This window comes from Haliotis cracherodii, unplaced genomic scaffold (genome assembly GCF_022045235.1).
Source record: "Haliotis cracherodii isolate W230 unplaced genomic scaffold, xgHalCrac1.p SCAF_8, whole genome shotgun sequence".
NCBI classification, from domain to species: Eukaryota; Metazoa; Mollusca; class Gastropoda; order Lepetellida; family Haliotidae; genus Haliotis; species Haliotis cracherodii.
The window spans coordinates 9,159,036-9,181,738 of NW_027266341.1; the positions used below are offsets into that span (position 1 = coordinate 9,159,036).

Consider the following 22,703-nt stretch of genomic DNA (forward strand, 5'->3'; position numbering starts at 1 on the left):
TCAGGCAATGAAAACCATTGCATTATATGCAGGCTACTATTGAGATAACTGAACTTCATCATCAGCATCATCATCATCAATAACAACATCGGCAAATTATTATTATTTACAGATTATAATAAAACATGCAGCAAAGAGGGTTTGGGGGATCCTGGCATAGTCAGGCTGATTAGGCTCAACAGATCAGGGCCCTCTTCCCCTCTGCACGCAGCCCAGACATCGGATGGGACTACCTAGAAGTGCTGCCGAGTCGAACCCTCCGAGAACTTTTCGGAGAATGTGAAGACTCCTCAACACTGCAGTCTTCTGCATTATCCAGATTGTCAGAAGGGCTGTATTCCTCTCCCAGTGTCAGTCAACAGATTTGGGAGGTACCAAACCTAAGGCACCGAGAACAATGGGGAATCGAACAACTTGGAGCTCGGGATGCAAGCGTGATATGTTGTTGGACAACGTCATTAAATTCCTTGCATAATCTACATTTCATATTTACATTTTGATGCAAAATCACACATTGGCGGTTCCGATTAGGAAGTGACTGATCGTGAGCAGCAAACACAAAGCCTTCTGTTTTCAGTCAAGCTGACTTCATCCAAGCAAAACGCGATGCAGTTGTCGTTCAGATTGCCTCTCCTTGAAAAATTGATATGGCACTTCGTTTGTTTGTTAGTCATATCTGTACCGTCCAGCAGTACAGAACCATCAACAAAATCAGCATTGACATTGGACTATGTCCCACACCCTTGGCTCGTTTAAGAAAACTGTGGAATGCCTTGTTTTCATAATGTGTGCAATAGTGCACAAAACAGTTCTATAATGAAGAGCCTCCACGTAAATCGAACCACGCCCTCCCAAGTGGAAAAATATAAGCGATTGACGTAAGAGCGAGGTTGGTGGGACCAGTGTGAGGGTATCAATGCCCTGACTTTCTTGTTTCGTCCAATCATCATTGGTTTGTTGTTTAACGCCGCACTCAGCAAAATTCCAGCTATATGACGCGATCTGTAAATACAAAAGTCTGGACCAGACAATCCAGTGATACCAATTGATTTCATGAGCATCGATCCACGCAATTGGGATTGATGACATGCATCAACCAAGTCAGTGAGCGTGACCACCCGATCCCGTTCATTTGACAAGCATAGGCGCCTTTTTCAACAAGCATGGGTTGCTGAAGACCTATTCTACCCCGGATCTTCACGGGTCTGTCCAATCAACAACACTAAAAGATAACGAAAGGACGGAAACAGCATATGTATTTGGGGCTTTGACTTTATTGCGAGCGTTCAGCTCTGAACTCCAGAATTCTGCATTTGTATTCTGATTGAAGTTTGATATGGGCATTCTGGGGTTTGTGTGAAACCTGCATCCCCAAGTACATGAAGGCCTGACTTTTCATAAGGTTAAACGATTTTGTGACAAATAGAAATGCAAAGGACTGAAGAAATCACTCTGAAATATTCCTCTTAAAATAGAAATGGTTTCCGAAGTTACCACCTGCCCCTGCGAACACATCTCAAGCTGAATTGACCAGCAATTCATTAAAGACTTGAGTAAAACAAGAAGTCGCTCGGGGGAAGTCAATACATTCCATTGACCTCAAAATCCATTTGTGAGGTACAGAATCATAAGCTTTCCTGTACTCTTTCCAACACAGTGAGATGTTACGGTGGTACGTTTTGGCCTCTTCGAGGATTCTTTTCTCAACCAGGAATTGATCCTTACGACCCCAACATCCCTGTCTAGCTCCTTCCTGCTCCATGTAACGTAAAGCCATTGAAATGGCAGTGTGATGACACAAAATCTGTACATCACCCTGTAAATATTTTGCATTGTGTTTTCAGACAAGTAATAGGGCGGAAGTTTTTGTCAAAACACCTTTCATTGGGAGAAGTATTGTCTGACATTTGCATAACCATGGCGGAACATCCCCTGAATTTAAACAATGAAGTAATGGTGTAAGGAAACCGTTTCCAATACCGGTTTCGACTACCATCAGGACCTGACGTCGTATACGATTTGCACTTTTGAATTACATTTTGTAGTCAATCAGGTGTAATGAAACCTTTTTCATGTACAATATCATTGTAATCCTATACCCATTGTTCCACTAGGTTGCAGTTGCCGGCTATTGACCAAATCTGTTTCCAAAACTTTTCACTGGAATCCATGGTAGGACTGTCACATTTAATTGTCCCGTAAAACTGTTTATTTTCTTTAATGAATTTTTTTTCTTGTCCCACTTTCTTTTTCTTCCTGTCCAAACCGTTCACTTTGCTTTCAAAGAATATAAAATTTGATTTAGAATTTTCTCTTTGTTTTTTGTGTGTATTTTTTTGTATTTTGTTTCAATCTGATTGTTGCCGTTTTGACATTGATTACCCAAAGGAACGCAATTTCAAGCAAACTTCTATTTCCTGTTAGTTTTATTTGGAACCTGTTTTTATTTTGATGCTTGTGTTTATGATCCTTTTTCTGGTTTGTTGTCTTTTATGAAGTTGATTCTGTGGAAATGATTGGTTTAATTGTTTAATTTACCGTTTCTCAATCGGTAAATCACGGTTTTGATTATAGAATGACATAAACAAAATATACAACGGATTATCAGAAACATCATTGACAGAAGAGGGGTCGGAATCAGGAGAAAACTCAAAATCTTCAAGGCGATTTTGTGAGCCCGTGTGTGGATGAACAGTCTGGTAATCTTAGGGGAATAAACTTTCATTTACAATTTCGGGTCTGCTTCTACTGGAACTGAGGGTTCATGCAAAGACGCCTTACGAGTGTTGACAGTTCACGGCGCATGTATAATTTTAGTCGCTGGAGCTAGTCACGGATGTTTTGTTCTGTCAGGCATGTAAGCGTTGTCCCAATGCTGCTTCCACAATTTGCCATTTACTCGTTGTGTTTGTGGTCACCCTGTTGTTTTCGCACACTCAGTAAGTCGGGACTTCAGTTGTTACGTCCAGGATATTCATGGGAAGATCCTGTGCCTGCCTCTGGGGCAGTTTCCATCTCCAGTTTGGTTGGGATATATACCTGAGGGAGACTTACTGGGCTGCGGAAAGTTTCGGGGGTTAGCCCAAACTGGGTGATGTACGTTTGGTTCAGGGGAATAAATCCTCCCCACATAGGCCCACCACGAAGAGGCGTCATCAGGCCCTTTATTATTATCATTATTATTATTATTATTATTATTATTATTACTATTATGACCCCCTCCGTGGATAGAGCGTCTGTCCGGGGAGAGGAAAGTCGTTGGTTCGATCCCATGCCGCGGCATACCAAAATACCTTTACAAATGTTACTTGTTGTTAGCCTGCCTGGCGCTCGGCATTACGAGACAGTGTACTGTGTGGCGTGTTGATGTTATCTCAGTGGGTGAGCACTATAAAATCGGATTTAGTCCGGACGAGTGCACACACACACACACACACACACACACACACACACACACACACACACACACACACACGTGCATGAACGTCGCTATATAATGCACCTCACCTATTAATCCTCCTCTTATATCGACGACACATTAATATATTCGGGAAGCTATTCCACGTGCTACAGACACAACTAAGATAGTACATATAAAATAACGTTGAAAGCTGCTAAACCCCAACTCAGTTTCATAGTTTCACCACTTGAACCACACAATACCTCTGTATCACTGTTTCATCGGCCTGGTGTGTACTTAAATGATGGAGTCTCTGTGACAAGCCTTTCTGAAAGCATAATAACGGTTCGTCCAGAGAGTTCATATAGTCATATTCATAGGAAAAAGAATGCCATTTGTTCTGAAAATATTGATATTAGTAATACCGATTCCAGTAATTCATTACGGCTTGTGTCTTGAAGCGTTTGGGACATTTTGATAACATGCTATCAACATTACAATAACATGAAAACCCTGAAAATCCTCTTAAGAGATTTGCATCTTGCCAATGGAGGACCGACAACCTATCATTTGTCCTTTATAAAATCATTCCCCGTTATTTTTCAGGATATTCTCAATTTCAATCTCACACGATTTCGTCACGGGGGTGTCAACATTACCGGATTCCAGCTAGTTAACCACAACTCAAGGACTGTCAAAAGCTTTCTCGGAGGATGGAGAAACCTGTCTTCAACAGTATGGCCGGGGGCAGGGAAGGATTTTGTTCAGGTACTTTGCACAAGATTAAGTGAATGACAAATAGCCCTGTTGCTCCTTGGTAATTCTTTTTCCTGGCTCCTTGAGAGCGGTTGGTGTTGAGAAGTGGATGTGCATTCGACAGTTATTCTGTCCGAGTTCAAATCCCAAAGGACCTTGCTTTCTTCTTCGGTGATATTGTTGCGAAATTAAGTCATTGGTCATTAGTAAAAGAAATATATATATATTTACTATTTACAAATGAGAACCCTTTCAAAACATTTACGTGGTACGAATTAACTGGAAATAATATATATAGGTAACATGTTATAGGTTTGTTGACATATGCAACAACGTTTCGACTTTGAATTTGATACTTAATATGTTTCCTTATAAAAACGTAATGTCGTCAAGACATCAAGGGTCGTGTAGTAATTGTTTTATAAATCATCGTAGGTAGACTTATTGAAACATATTCCGTTAAAATAGATAAACTGAATCTACATGTGTATTTCGAATATGTTATTTTATCAAAATCCGGCTTCAGTTTGTTTCCATAGTAAATAATTGACACCAATGTCGAGATTTGTGTATCTTAAGGTACTTATCCGACAAAATTGGGTTTTAAAATGTGAATTAGATTTATGTAGTATGAGTGAGTGTGAGTTTAGTTTTTGACGCTGCTTTGGTCAGTATTTCAATTACATCATGGGGGCACGGGTGGCCCAGTCGTCTAAGGCGCCGCGATTCGCTGTGAAGAGTTGCACGCCAGGAACCTATGATCGTGAGTTCGAATCCCGGTTCGCCCCGATTATGTTTCTAGGTTTGTGAGCACCATATCCGTGCTCGTGGGTTTCACCGAAGTGGTAAACTTCTGAAACCTGCATCACTTCGGGCTTTCCTCCCACATAAAGCTGACACGCCGTGATATAACTTGAATAATTTTAAAAGCGGCGTTAAACCCAACTCACTCACTCACTCAATTACATCATGGCATGCCAGCTTAATAGGTGAGGAAAACCTGAAGTTATGAAGGTGTGTGATATAAAAACACGATCACGAGTGTGGTGCTGGCAAACCTAGAAACACCTTATGACGAATGTTGATGTGGACAAGCATACGTATAAACACAATCGTGATGATTTATCGGGCTACAGACGGGAGATCAGCCACGCTTCTTATTACTTATGCCCTTTTAGAACGTGATTTGTATGCTGGACGTATCAGATCTATCAACAGAGATTGAATAGATGAAATCAGCAATATGAGCTCTCGTGAAGGAAATATTGTCTGTTATGTGAGACGGTGGACACCATGTTGTCATCTGATGCGTTTCCATTTCTTCATATGAAATGATGCTTCATAATACACTCAATACTAACTTTTAGACGTTTACCACTTTGGTGAAACCAACGAGCACGGGGAAACAATCAGGGTGAACCGTAATTCGAATCCACGATCATATACAGCGTTTTTGTACCATGGGTCGTACCACTGCACAGCAACTTGCGGCTCCTTAATCGACTGTGTCCCCTGTGCCCACCACATATAGAAGGCAACAAATTATGATGTAGGATAAGTTGTACGTGTATATATGTCTGAAAATTCATTACCTTTATCGATCGTAGTAAGTCGTAAGTCTATGTTAAAGTATTAGGGGAGTCGTATAGCTGCGATCGCTTTGTGAAACCGGCCCCAAGAAAGGTTATTCGTGAACTAAGAACGTGCCTGTGTTTTCTCTTCTTGTTGAAGAAAACAGGTTATGTGCCATTGGTAAATAGCTGGAAATGCATTGTTCCATCTCTCTTAATGATAAATATTTCAACTCATGAGAAGACATTGAGCTATGCATTGCCTGGAGTCATGAAGTCATCTTGGATATGATTAACGACAACAGAAGAAAAACGGTGAAAAACATCCCCAATTCCGTTCAATATGCCTTGACTTTATTTTCCAATTCTAGAAACATAAATCATTTATATCACTAGTTTGTCTTGAAATTAAACATCTCACCTAGAAATTAAACCAGGAAAAGGTGATAAAGCTGACTATTTATATAAAGAGGGTCAGAGAAGATGAAAGGTCAGAGTTGTGGCTAGTACATTCGTCTGTTCGAATCCCACATTCGCTTCCATACAATGTACTTGGTCTGTCAGTGTTGATCATGTTCATGGGTTTCACCAAAGTCGAAACAAACATAAACGCCTTGCTCCCATTTGGACTTTCTTCTTATATTTAGCCGTGGTTGAACATCACTCAACCCACTCACGTTGAAGTGTAACACTTCTTCATTACTGATTATTTTGTAATACCGGTCCATGTAATGATTCAATATAAATTTAGTCAAAATGACAATGTTCTCCACAGGTAGATGCAGCACTGTCTGTCGATGTAGTGGAAGCATTGTATCAGGCTCTCCGGGATATGATTCGACGGAACACGGATGTGTTTAATTTTACGTTCAGGAGACGTACAGTGTACAATTACAACAAAACCAGGGGAATACCATGTGACGAAAGACCTGTGATTCCATGGATGCACGGGAGTGATATATACGACTCTCTTCAACGGGTGAGTGTTACACTTTGATTCTGTTTTAATATACATTGTTTGATCCCACACTCTAATATTCCAGCAATAAGCTGTAGATAATCGAGTCTGGAGCAGACACAATTCGTGATTGATATTGTGAGCAACAATCGATGTCGGGGTACGATAACATACAACCAAGTCAAGGGCACTCGATCCATTCGTACGACACGCGTATGAAACTGGTGATTCTACCCCAGAATCCCCACGATTTAGTATGTATGGCAAGTAGTGTATGATGTCGGGGCGATGGGAAAGCCGAGTCAGTAAGGCGTTAGCTCGTCGCACTGTAAACCAAGACTCAATTCCCCACATAGGTATATAAATTTTTTCGGTACCTCTCATGCAAAGGCAAATTACCATACACGTGAACAAGTACAGGATTAAATGGTTATACTACAACGCAAAAGTTTGTTGTCGTGACCCGCAGTAACGTTGCGAATACTCCGCGGATATTCCGCGAGTAATTTGCAAATAATACGCGAATAACCCGCGGTATGTCGGCGGTATGTCGGCGGTCCTGTTAATCAAGCTACGAATAGATCGATAGTTTTCGATGGTCCAGGTGATTTCGAGTTAAGAGGTTGTAAGTGTCTTCACTGGGCACAGATGCACACAGGTGTATGTTAAACAAAGGCATATAAATAATAAAGTGCCCATTTGTACGGTTTTACGTTCGAACGTATGCTATGTACATTTGTATGTGTATGTATGTATATTTGTTTCAGTTGTATCTTGTTCACAAAACAATATAACTTCTATGCATCCGTGATCAAAAATATGTTTCCCGTCATATAACTGTCAGGGAAAAAGAGGAGAAATGCCTTTTGAAGTGACTGGTGTGAAACATACATATCCGTGCAGCATAATCTTTTACAAGATTGTCAGACATACTTTTTGTCATTTGTCATTTTTCATTCCTACATTTCTGGCACTGATAAAATCCAACTAATATGACAGGCGTTTGTTTTTACATCCCCGAAGAGCCTGTGAAGTCTCCAAGCTGAAATGATGAGCGAGCTGAAATGGCATGTAGCTTAAAATAAATTTACTTATATAGCTACGTGCCGGGAGTGTAGTAATACCAGATACCATGCCGCAGTTCAACATTGATACCCTGCTCAGACTCAGTATACTGACTCCGAGCCGACCACTCTTTGTTTTAGCCCTTTGTGTTAATGCCGAGCGCCAGGGTAACAACAAGTACCATCTTTTACGTATGTTGCGGTCGAGGATCGAACCCCGGATCTTCCGCTCTCTTGCGGAATCTCTTCCCACTAGACCACGGAGGCAGTCAAAATAAGTTGTAATAACGTATTATGAACAATCCACTGACAATACGTTATCTGTTGTACATCGTTTCAGTCGAACAGGCGTTAAAGTATTAACGTATGACGGGGTGTAACGTTCATTTTATTAAACTAATCAGAGCTGACAATGTAAATAACAGTTCCGGAAGACAAAATTATATGTGCCCTGTAGTAGGTTTCTTAAGAAATATAACACCATGGCCAGTTCAATAGGACGGTGAACGAACCCAACTCACTACAATACGTTTGTCCTGACCGCAAATGTGTGTTTCAAAAGATATAAGTATAACTGACCTCTTGACCATTTCACCCTCACGAACGAGATTGGCGTGCAGTGTGGCGCATGTTATAGTGTTAAGACGGCGCTCATCCGGGCGTAAGTTGACGCCTACAGCTGTCAGCGACATACAGCTGCCACCATGGGTTGTTACATTATAAATATAGCGCTTAGTTCAAATTGGTCAAACCATCGAGACAAGTCGATTGTTTAAGGGGGCCTCGCAGTCGGGATTGGCTCCAGTGTCCACACTTCCAAGCTCATTTCTGTGTAAATCCGATCCAATGAAATATTCAGCAAAACCAATTTCCTGGGGTTTCTAGTTTCTTTGAAATAAACTCCAGCGAACACACTGCCTCTATACTTAGCTCCATTTGACTCGTCTGAACAGGATTAATCAGGTCTTGTACTTTGAAGAAAATATTCTGCAATTAACGCTTACATTGTCTGACAGCATTCATTTGGTAACACCATTTAACATCGAATATAGCAGTTTGGATCACGCTGGTCCGATGATGACGTGGTTACGTAAAGGGATTCGTTGAGTCATTGTCAGACATGATACAGACATTATAAAACTGACAGTAAAGACTAGACGTGGAGTAAGCAGAGATGTACAATATGATTATTGATATGTTATATGCACATCTCCATCACGTTTCCCAAACACGATTCGCCGTGAATGGTATTGACGGTTTACACAGTCATTAACAGAAGTGGGGAAATGGTGACCCCAGAACTTCCATACAGTATGAGGTCAGGGTGTATGGTGTTCATTGTTCACTGAATGATAGTTGCTGATCACGCTACTTTGTTAATCAATAGAAGGCGTAGAAGTTGGTGAGGTGAGGTGAAATGAGGTTATGACGTCGCGCTCAAGATTAGTTCACTTATATAGCGACGTGCATGCACGTGTGTGTGTATGTGGTTGCTTGTACTGTTTCGGACTAATGCCGATTTATAGTGCTAGACGACTGAGATACCATGCCGCGGTTTTAATAAAAATACCCCACTCAGACACATTATACTGATTCCGAGCCGACCAGTCCTAATGCCGACAACGAGTAACATCTAAACAAGTACCATATTTTGGTATGACGCGGCCGGGGTTCGAACCTCGGACCTTCCGCTCTCCGGAAGGTCTACCACTAGACCACGGAGGGGGTCACGTGTAGAAATAAGATATGCAGGTTGATTATAACATAACATTGACACAAGATTTCTTGAATATTTTTGTATTCAAATTCTTAAATTCAAATGTTACAGAGTATGTGTTAATTCGGAGAAATTGCATATTTCAGACACTTGAAATTTCGTTTGCACAAACCTACCTACAAATCACGCAACTACAGTGAAACCTTTCCCCGAACACCTGGTATCACTAATCGATGGTGGTTCATAACACATGGTGAAGATATTTTCTTGATCATACAATGCTCCCTGCTCTTGGTCCGGGTTAGATTCCCCACATGAGTACAATGTGTGAAGTTCGTTCTGGTGTCTCCAGACGTGGTATTGCTAGAATAGTGCCATGAGCAACGATGATTGATACTCACTCACCCAGTCTATCTATGTATCTATCTATCTATCTATCTATCTATCTATATATCTATATATATACTCACTCACCCAGTGTCTGTGTCTCATAAACCGAAACGCTTCAATCTCAGAGAAACGATGTTCTGATCTTCAATAATGGGCCCGACGGCATTTTTTGGACTACGAGATAACGAGGTTTAGCTAAATAATTTGGCAGTGTTTGGCGTCCGTTTCAACTTTTGTAATTTTCAAGTGTATACTTTCTTTTGTCCGTCAGTTTACGTAAACTGCAATGTATGCACATGTTGCTTGTCTCGCTGATGTTTTTGATAAAGCTCTATTCTGTACATGCCTGTAAATGGTATCTTAAACATGTAAGAGTACAACGAAATAAAATATGTATCAACATTTCCGTATAAGCCATTAGCCTCAATTAAATTAACAAGAGAGGCACATCAACTGGAAACCCTCTACTGAGACTCACAAGCTTTCTCAACAGAATGGGAAAAAAACACATTACGGGACTATGACATTTAAGAAACAGTTCTCCAAAGAAATCTAAACTGCTACCTAAATGTCACTTTGTTGCTGTGAAGTGCACTTTTATTTTTTCATGACCTTAAATGCAGGCAACCAACAAAGGGCTTATTTCATTTCAATCCATTGCCCTTAAAACCTCATGATGCATATATCCAGTGATATTAGGCTCTTTTGCAAGTTCCGATCATAGTAAAATCTTTAATGCGTGTATATATCGACAGCAGGATTTTCGTGCGTTAAACAGAACATCAAGAGCAGTAGAAGAAAATGATAAACTGTTTGCTTCATTTGAAAATGTTAAACGGTGGATACAGGCCTCTAATGAGCAATGCTAGGTCTTCATCAATTGGTTTTCTGCTCATTACGGTAGCAGCCACTCGAAACCAAAATCATCCTTCCCTTCAAAGACGCACCCCCGACGCACTTATCCTTCAACTCACACATGTCGTAAACACTACATTCCAATAACCACTCCCAACAAGAAAAGCTCAGACACCTAACAATCACCACAGCAAATATTCCACTCACTGACCACAGTCATCCCAAACACACATGCCCCTCACTCACCACAGTCACCCCAAACACACATGCCCCGTACTTCCAAACAATCACCCCCAACACACATACCCCTCACTCACCACAGTCAATCCAAACACACATGTCCCTCACTCACCACAGTCATCCCAAACACACATGTCCCTCACTCACCACAGTCACCCCAAACACACATGTCATACACTCACCACAGTCACCCCAAACACACATGTCATACACTCACCACAGTCACCCCAAACACACATGTCCCTCACTCACCACAGTCACCCCAAACACACATGTCACACACTCACCACAGTCAGCCCAAACACACATGCCCCGTACTTCCAAACAATCACCCCCAACACACATACCCATCACTCACCACAGTCAATCCAAACACACATGTCCCTCACTCACCACAGTCACCCCAAACACACATGCCCCGTACTTCCAAACAATCACCTCCAGCACACATGTCCCTCACTCACCACAGTCACCCCAAACACACATGCCCCGTACTTCCAAACAATCACCCCCAACACACATACCCATCACTCACCACAGTCAATCCAAACACACATGTCCCTCACTCACCACAGTCATCCCAAACACACATGTCCCTCACTCACCACAGTCACCCCAAACACACATGTCACACACTCACCACAGTCAGCCCAAACACACATGCCCCGTACTTCCAAACAATCACCCCCAACACACATACCCATCACTCACCACAGTCAATCCAAACACACATGTCCCTCACTCACCACAGTCAATCCAAACACACATGTCCCTCACTCACCACAGTCACCCCAAACACACATGCCCCTCACTCACCACAGTCACCCCAAACACACATGTCATACACTCACCACAGTCACCCCAAACACACATGTCATACACTCACCACAGTCAATCCAAACACAGATGTCCCTCACTCACCACAGTCAATCCAAACACACATGCCTTCACTCACCACAGTCACCCCAAACACACATGTCCCTCACTCACCACAGTCACCCCAAACACACATGTCACACACTCACCACAGTCAGCCCAAACACACATCTCCCTCACTCACTACAGTCACCCCAAACACACATGCCCCGTACTTCCAAACAATCACCCCCAGCACACATGTCCCTCACTCCCAGCAATCAATCCAAACACACATGGCCCTCACTCCCAACAATCACCCTCAACAAACATACCCCTCACTCCCAACAATCACCCCCAACAAACATACCTCTTCATTCCCAACAATCATCCAAAACACACATACCCCTCGCCCTTAACAATAATCCCCAAACATACACATACAACGTCGCTCCTAATTGTCATGAAGAAGTTGTTCATCCATATGTCTTATCCTTACCAACACATAGCCTCACAACCGATACAAGTGGTTTCTTACACATCTGTGGGTGAGAAAGCCATCTGAGATAACTGGTATCAAACATATGTGTGAGATCGAATTCCAGGCCAATGATCAGCCACTCCATGGTCATGACCTGAGGCCAGATTATGACGGACTACTTTCCTTATCGTAAATCATTGATAAGTTACTCGTACTTCAGTCGAATATTCACCTTCGTTTATGTTGAACATATACTTTTAGAGCATAAACCCCTGGATGCCACAGGGACAAATATAATGTACCTCCAACTCAGGAGTCCAATAAAATTACACCACGCACACTAATACACTTTACATTTTTGGATTCTGTGGGAAATTCCCTGTCAACTGACATTTTAGGCAAATTAAAGTCATTGAAAATGACCTCAGAAAATTCGGTACATCGGTCACCATTCACGGCGTTACTAGTATTTACCGTATGTTTAGAAACTAAAATCTGATATCTACTCGCAGAAATGAATTTCAAAACTAGCATATTAGTGACCACGGGTTTCTCATCAAATCACCAATGATAATTCTGAAACGTCGCCGATAAGCCTAGAATCGTTTAGAATGTTTTGCAAAATGCGCAAACACGAACGCCATATTGGATAGTGTTTACAAAATCACGTTTCACGTATGCCGGTTATAAGACGCCTCTAATTATAAGATCACGAATTTTCTTTTAATTCAGCCGCGATACACACATCCCTGAATTCCTCATACATTTTAGAATCAAGTGAAAAACGATCTTTGTCTCCAATATATTATCTCGATGAAATCAAGCGAAATAGATTAGGAGGGGAAATGAACGCTGTGCTCTGAAAACTATACGTGTTTGAAATGTAAACAAAGCAAGATTCCTATTTTACACTGTGAAGCATCTTCTCCAAATTTGAGATATCCATTCCTCTAATTGTTGCATTCATTAGCTCATGACATCACGTGTTTTCATATTGAAAATTCAAAGGAAGAGCACGAATTATGGAATTAAAAATATACACATTACAATAATCAGGTAATCGTAAAGGTTTCCATTCTGTGTGACGCCATAACTGACGCAAAATCAGGCACAATGACGACGGTAATGAGTTACATGGGAAAACATAAAAAAAAATAACAGAACGCATATTGTCAGATTGTTTCTGGTTACTTACATTCATGTATATACGATCCCTCAATCACCGAAAATCCTCCCCTGAAAATTCCGCGTTCTGCTGACAGTGAACACGCCATTTTGTAAAAGTCGGTCACCGGTAGTGTTGTATATATTTCGTAATTTCTTTGAGGTGAAAATTATTAACACATCATCCAGCGGGTCAATACATGTTCTTTGACATTATCTAGTTTGCATAATCATCATCATTGCCTTGGTAATCCACATATATGGCGGAAATCTTTTCTGTGTAGGGTCACACTATATATGAGTAGTAAGCAGTAAGTCCTATTCGTTGTGTTATGTATTAATGCGCCACTGCGATCATGAGAATAGACAAAATGCATCGATTCGATGCTACAAGGTGCAGTTTTAGGATGTGTGAGAAACAGATTACTTCACTCGTGCCTGTCAGGTACCGTTTATCTTACAAGTCGTTGCTTCAAATCTGACAGACACTCGTGTAGTAATCTCTAGGTATTACACCATTATTCATGTACCCCACCATATCATGCACGGGTGGCCCAGTCGTCTAAGGCGCCGCGATTAGCTGTGCAGAGTTGCGCCCCTTCGGACGCGCCAGAAACCTATGATAGTGGGTTCAAATCCCGGTTCGCCCCGATTATATTTCCTCCCACATCAATAGAATAATGTTAAAAGCGGCGTTAAACCCAACTCACTCACTCACTCACTCACATCTTGACTGGACCATATGTCCCCGTGTTTGTTTGGGTGAACACTTGACTTACCTCTGCATGTGTCTGACAGGAACAGTCACTTATCTTTTATGCAAAATTTGTGATAGGGTGGAATTTTATTATCCTTTTCGTGTCATCTCTGATTTTCAGTGACCAAATCATATCATTTTCACCGCTATTTGCCCATTTATGCCCTGTGGATTCTGTTTCTGCAGATAATTTAACTTGATTTTTCTTTCACATTGACGTTTTATATTTGTGACGGCTGCACCGGTGGGGCAGGATGCTGTCGTCTTGTCATGAACACCTGATGTCATCACTGATTAATTGTGATTCATGAACACATGCTTATGAAGCAGTCGGAATGGTACAAAAGGATTCTGCGTTGAGCAAATACATCTCACTACGGAAAGGATTTCGTTGTTTGTATTACAATCGATCAAGTTTATTTCGTAAATTCATGCCATATGGCCCATAGTACAGTTGTGAGATAAATTATATTTTAGGTCACATATCCAGAGAGTTACATCTTTGAAGATCTCATTTTAAATAATTTACAAATATGCGAAGTTATCGAGCGTAGTACGTTAATATCACATGTGTTAAATAAATATGCAAACGTACTATTACCTTTTTAATACTTCTGTAATGAGGTAAAAAATACTATTTCTCATGTGAATATATTTCTTACATACACAAAAAGACATGGTATTTATCCTTTTCAAAATGAAGGTCACATTCTTCACATATATTTACATGTTTATGGGGTATATTTAACAATGACCATTTACGGATAATGTTGACTGGAAAGTTGTGAAGAGATATTCAAACTTTACACATTGCTCTAACTAATCGTTTGTCTTAGAGTACAGTTATATATAATTCACGTTGCAGAAGAGATTGTATATCAGCAAAAAGACTCCTAACTGTGGTACCTTGATTGGAAATAGATATCTCTTAGGGGTCTTCTAAATGCAGACAAAAACATGTTCTTGTCACCAACATCTTCGAATAACCACACATACGTAAAACCGCTATTAAGTTTTATTTGTCTTACATAAAATGCCCAATTGACTTTTCCATTCTCATCTAAGACTTTAAGCATAACATAAGTTTGGAAGGGGTATCGACTTGCATTCATACGCAAACGCTTAATCCAGTACTGTATTACCCTTATTTGCCTATATATAATCACACAATGACGTCCAGTTTCACCCAGAATAGTTTTCGTTGCTGCACATTTACAACACGAAGAAAACGTTTAGATTAACAAGTTTGTATATTTTTAATTGTATCATGATACAAAATATTATTTACCAACATCAACAAGCTCTACCTATACTAATATGCAAAGTTGATGGGGAAGAAATGGGATTCCGAATTCAGTTGTATCGGAATAAAAACACTTTGGTGAGCCGGATAACAAAATGCATTCACGGCATGTAGTCTATTTAGGTTACACAATTTTTGATACAGTCAACTACGGGTACAACAGTGTCGATGTTCTCTCGATATGAATAGAGAACCCTTCATTATTATTCGGTATAACTTTTATCGAAATCGTTTCATTACGTTTTATATTTATATATTTCTTTAGGATCGTTTTTTCCCGATTCCTTAATTCTCATTCATTATTTACGACTTTTCATTATATTTGATCATTCCTTATATCCGATTATCCGTCATAACCGTGTTCTATATTTTCACATGACGTATTTGAATGTAGGTTAATAGGCTGTTTTATGGCATCACGTTTACACATAGTTCAGAGTGTTGAACAAAAGTATCTTCTCTATGTATTATTTAATTGTTCAGTGTCTTCGATCAGGTGACAGAACTGCCCCAGAGTAATTGGATCAGCCTTGTTCCAGCAATGTGACCCGCTGGGAAGTCATTAACTGAATCCACTGTGTGTCGTAATGATGTTCTCTGTAGTCGGTGAACAGCCATCAGAGGAAATACGACCACACCGCCATATATGTATACACCATGCTCGTACGATGTATCTAATTTCGTTACAACCACATCTCACGTTAGGGTGATGTAAAACGTTATTGCTATAAAACTGGCGAAGTTTGGCCCAAATATACACCAGAACTGTAAAGACGCTATCCCTTTCACTCGCCTTCGTACAGGAATTTGTTCTCGAAAAATAATAGCTTCACTGCATGGTCAGTTATCGTGACCATTGAGCCTAGACTGGAGTGGTGACAGATGGACTTTGGTCTCAGGGAAATAATTTGCCCCGTTTGCACCACATAATTTCCTCTGGGAAATTCGTCGTACCAGCGCGTGTCTCGTCGCGCAGAGCCTGTTCATCCTGACGAAGAATTAGGTTGTGGCCCAATGTTACAAGACGGGCAGGTGTAAGCTGAAGGAAATAATCTGGCTGCTTTTGCTTCAGTGTGGAAATGGCGTCTATGTAGCAAACTAAACGTCGAAAATGATTCCATTAATTACCAGGTGTTTTTTTTTGTTTACTTTGTATTTTCGACGTCTTATTCCCAGATGGTGTTCGTTTATGTTGTGGTTTAAACACGAAATCACTTTTACGTTTTTATTTTGATATCTTCGACGTTTTCGGGTCATGTTATTTTCTAGCCATGTACTCTACTTATTTTCTGGCTACATAATGAACTGGTTTATTGGTTTGATATGTAAATGTTGAACATCATTTTGAATTGCAAGACACAGATGAATAAGAAACGATAAATATGATACAAAATTAACCAAGTAAGTTCAATTTAGGTGAGATGCACTAGAAGCGATACATATGATGAACAACAACCCAGTCAGTTCAATATAGTTGAGATGCACTTGAATCGACACATATCATCGCCACCAACCAAGTTAGTTGAATGTAGATGAGAATATAGTCTGATGCATAAGAAGCGACACATACGATGAACAACAACCAAATTAGTGCAATCTAGTTTAGACACATCTGATCAACACAAACCCAGATAGTTCAATCTAGATGAGACACATATCATCAACACCAACCCAGATAGTTCAACCTAGTTGAGACACATATCATCAACACCAACCCAGATAGTTCAACCTAGTTGAGACACATATGATTAACACCAACCCAGATAGTTCAACCTAGTTGAGACACATATCATCAACACCAACCCAGATAGTTCAACCTAGTTGAGACACATATAATCAACACCAACCCAGATAGTTCAACCTAGTTGAGACACATATGATCAACACCAACCCAGATAGTTCAACCTAGTTGAAACACATATAATCAACACCAACCCAGATAGTTCAACCTAGTTGAGACACATATCATCAACACCAACCCAGATAGTTCAACCTAGTGGAGACACATATCATCAACACCAACCCAGATAGTTCAACCTAGTTGAGACACATATAATCAACACCAACCCAGATAGTTCAACCTAGTTGAGACACATATGATCAACACCAACCCAGATAGTTCAACCTAGTTGAAACACATATAATCAACACCAACCCAGATAGTTCAATCTAGTGGAGACACATATCATCAACACCAACCCAGATAGTTCAACCTAGTGGAGACACATATAATCAACACGAACCCAGATAGTTCAACCTAGTTGAGACACATATAATCAACACCAACCCAGATAGTTCAACCTAGTTGAGACACATATCATCAACACCAACCCAGATAGTTCAATCTAGTGGAGACACATATAATCAACACCAACCCAGATAGTTCAACCTAGTTGAGACACATATAATCAACACCAACCCAGATAGTTCAACCTAGTTGAGACACATATGATCAACACCAACCTAGATAGTTCAATCTAGTGGAGACACATATAATCAACACCAACCCAGATAGTTCAACCTAGTTGAGACACATATGATCAACACCAACCCAGATAGTTCAATGTAGTTGAGACACATATGATAACACCAACCCAGATAGTTCAATGTAGTTGAGACGCACAAGAAGCGACACATATGACGAACAACAACCAACTAAGTTCAATGTAGTCGAGATGTACTTGAATCGACACATATTATCAACACCAACCCAGATAGTTCAATCTTGTTGAGACACATATGATAACACCAACCCAGATAGTTCAATGTAGTTGAGACGCACAAGAAGCGACACATATGACGAACAACAACCAACTAAGTTCAATGTAGTCGAGATGTACTTGAATCGACACATATTATCAACACCAACCCAGATAGTTCAATCTAGTTGAGAAACATATGATAACACCAACCCAGATAGTTCAATGTAGTTGAGACGCACAAGAAGCGACACATATGACGAACAACAACCAACTAAGTTCAATGTAGTCGAGATGTACTTGAATCGACACATATGATGGACAACAACCAACTAAGTTCAATGTAGTCGAGATGCACTTGAATCGACACATATCATGGACAACAACCAACTAAGTTCAATGTAGTTGAGATGTACTTGAATCGACACATATGATGGACAACAACCAACTAAGTTCAATGTAGTCGAGATGCACTTGAATCGACACATATGACGAACAACAACCAACTAAGTTCAATGTAGTCGAGATGTACTTGAATCGACACATATGACGAACAACAACCAACTAAGTTCAATGTAGTCGAGATGCACTTGAATCGACACATATGATGGACAACAACCAACTAAGTTCAATGTAGTCGGGATGCACTTGAATCGACACATATGATGGACAACAACCAACTAAGTTCAATGTAGTCGAGATGCACTTGAAGCGACACATATGATGGACAACAACCAACTAAGTTCAATGTAGTCGAGATGCACTTGAATCGACACATATGATGGACAACAACCAACTAAGTTCAATGTAGTCGAGATGTACTTGAATCGACACATATGACGAACAACAACCAACTAAGTTCAATGTAGTCGAGATGCACTTGAATCGACACATATGATGGACAACAACCAACTAAGTTCAATGTAGTCGAGATGCACTTGAATCGACACATATGATGGACAACAACCAACTAAGTTCAATGTAGTCGAGATGCACTTGAATCGACACATATGATGGACAACAACCAACTAAGTTCAATGTAGTCGAGATGTACTTGAATCGACACATATGATGGACGACAACCAACTAAGTTCAATGTAGTCGAGATGCATCTTGAATCGACACATATGATGGACAACAACCCACGTGGTTCTGATTGTCTGTACAACACGAAGTGGCATTGATTCATTCTATCCTCTCAGTCTAAATGAAACCACACACCAGGCTTATCTGATTCAGACAACACGGAGATGTCTTTGCCGACATCTGCTGTATTTCAGACTCAGGCAGTAAACATATTGTAAAAGATATGGTCAACAACCCTGACACATACCATCCATATCCAGAACGTGAAACATGGCAATGTACACATGAGTGTCACAAGTGCCATCTGTATACCAACAGTAGAATTCCTTATTGCATCAAGGCGTATGAGGTTTTTATAAATAGGCCCTGGACAAATCTTTTGTTGCATGTGTTTTTGAGGATCAGGGATTAATAGCAGATACGAAAGGACGAGTTTTTTCTTCGAAAGTAACAGCACATCGAAGTATTCTTGACAGTTAGTTATTTGTATTTTAACAGTTTAGATTTGTTCAAGTCATATCACGGTGGTGGTGCTACGAACTGGCTTCCCATGCTGTACCATAGCTTCCTTTACATGTCGAGTTATGTGGACATTATTGTTAGACTTATCATGGCGAAGCCAAACAAGAGTAGTCTTGTTCCACTACGTTCGGAATAGTACGCCAGCCATATCGCTTCAACGGGAATATACTGCAAAGAGTTTACCCATGTAGAAAACGAACCCAGTCTTTGGTGGGGCGAGTCAACGATTCAAGCACCTCACGTTCCAGTTCTACATTTTACACAAATTGTGCGAGTGGTGGTTTCTACCGGTAGGCTTACCGTACCCCTTTGGCGAACACTTGATATCGTCACTGATTTCCACCGCTATTTTACCGTTTACGCCCATTGGAATCTGTTTCAGCGGATAATCCAGACTGATTATTCTCTGGCATAAAAATTCATATGCATAACACAAAGAAGACATTCAGTGCACGCAATTAAGGTTATTTGGATGACATGTGAAAAAGATTGCCATTTTTTATGTATGAGTCAAGACCCATGCATGTGGATGTTTTAGTCATAGGTAGACAAACGTTGTCATGTTTATCTGAACTTGTATATCGGGTATCGCTGGTGGCATGTGATCACTCGAAGAACAATCATATAGTGGAAGTTCGCATCTGTATAGGTGGCAGCATCATGCAAACTAGGACAGGCCTCGTGGGAGTTTAAAGACTTCGCTGACCCTATCACTGAAACTAGGTCGGAAACGTGACGCATCTCATAAGTGAGGAGATTCGTTTGAAGTGCGCCCCCGCAATAATAACCACTCACTGAGTAAGTTAGTCAGTATGTGAGTTTTGCTTTACGCCGCTTTGGAACATATTAGTTACATCATGGCGTGTCAACTTGATGTTAGATATCAGCCGTGATGCGGGTCTTAGACGTTGACCACTGGTGAAATACAATCGACAAAAGCCTTTCCGTATCTACAAGAAATCTCTGCCAAAAGCAGTCGATTTTACGATTCCGACTATATCATGAGCACTTGTTTATGAAAAAAGTGATGACATCAGATGTTTGCTAATTATAAGAGGTCAGCGTATCCTGTCAAATCGGTGCACGTATGTTATGAAACATAAACATAATGTGTGTCCCAAAAAATCACACGTTTGTGGACGCAAAAGCAGTATTTGGATGATTGCACCAATATACGTAGAAAGGCACGGCCTCGCACTGATGTTTATGAACAAGAACATAACCCATCTGTGACTCATACCTAGACTTCCTCGATGACCCACGAGTGCTGACGAGGGGTGTTTTGGATTGACACTGTTGACAGGGAGATCAAAGTCGTCATGTTCTTTACGACTGGAGAAGCAGGTGGCCACACTATTTACAGCCTCGTTCACACGTATATAGCACACCTGTGCCTCTAGGCACTAGAGGAAAATGTGTGTTTGAAATGACCGGATAACCCCACTCGACGTTAGACACATGAGTATTTTCAGTCAGTGGCCGTTGACCAATATCCCTCGACTGACATTGGACCTGGCAACGGGTATACCCACAGCTGATATTGAGCGGGGAGTTTTGTCGACTGGGAACCAGATATATATAGTCGATATACTGTTGAATAATACTTAGATGTTTTAAAACTGCAACCCAAAGTTCGACTTGTGTTATAGTAAGTCAAAGTTAGTCATGTGTTACAATAACTCAGTTTTGTGTTACTGTAAACCAAAGTTCGACTTGTGTTATAGTAAGTCAAAGTTACTCATGTGCAACAGTAACTCAGTTCTGTGTTACTGTAAACCAAAGTTCGACTTGTGTTACAGTAACTCAGTTTTGTGTTACTGTAAACCAAAGTTCGACTTGTGTTATAGTAAGTCAAAGTTAGTCATGTGTAACAGTATCTCAGTTTTGTGTTACAGTAAACCAAAGTTCGACTTGTGTTACAGTAAGTCAAAGTTAGTCATGTGTAACAGTAACTCAGTTTTGTGTTACAGTAAACCAAAATTCGACTTGTGTTACAGTAAGTCAAAGTTAGTCATGTGTTACAATAAATCAGTTTTGTGTTACTGTAAACCAAAGTTCGACTTGTGTTACAGTAACTCAGTTTTGTGTTACTGTAAACCAAAGTTCGACTTGTGTTATAGTAAGTCAAAGTTAGTCATGTGTAACAGTATCTCAGTTTTGTGTTACAGTAAACCAAAGTTCGACTTGTGTTACAGTAAGTCAAAGTTAGTCATGTGTAACAGTATCTCAGTTTTGTGTTACAGTAAACCAAAGTTCGACTTGTGTTACAGTAAGTCAAAGTTAGTCATGTGTAACAGTAACTCAGTTTTGTGTTACAGTAAACCAAAGTTCGACTTGTGTTACAGTAAGTCAAAGTTAGTCATGTGTAACAGTATCTCAGTTTTGTGTTACAGTAAACCAAAGTTCGACTTGTGTTACAGTAAGTCAAAGTTAGTCATGTGTAACAGTAACTCAGTTTTGTGTTACAGTAAACCAAAATTCGACTTGTGTTACAGTAAGTCAAAGTTAGTCATGTGTTACAGTATCTCAGTTTTGTGTTACAGTTAACCAAAGTTAGGCCTGTTTTACCGTAACTCAAAGTTAGTCTTGAGTTGCTGTTTATCAAATTTACTTGTTTGTTACTGTGAATCAAAGTTGGCCATGTACTACGTGACGGTAAATTAGAATGCGTCGTGTCATTGGGTAAATCAAAGTATATCGCGAGTTACGGTAAATGGAATTTAGAGCGTACAGTAAACCAACTGAACCACTTAACCTAAGTGGTCTTACGAAGGAAGCTATACGAGGAACCGCTTCTTTTGAGTTCTTTTAGTTTTAGTATTTCCAGGGTTAATTTTACGTAGAGCAATCGTTTCCCGCATTAGACCATATGATTACAGTTCTTC

General features: G+C 40.3%; 1 protein-coding gene across 1 annotated transcript in view; it reads left to right on the top strand.

The window, feature by feature from the left end:
- LOC139449470 (glutamate receptor-like) overlaps positions 1 to 22,703 on the top strand; it is a 113,934-nt gene that overhangs the window by 55,258 nt on the left and 35,973 nt on the right. Inside the window, exons 6-7 of the mRNA XM_071230887.1 lie at positions 4,007 to 4,168; positions 6,503 to 6,706. Of these exons, the coding sequence (XP_071086988.1) occupies positions 4,007 to 4,168; positions 6,503 to 6,706 (366 nt within the window). The remainder of the gene's footprint in view (positions 1 to 4,006; positions 4,169 to 6,502; positions 6,707 to 22,703) is intronic.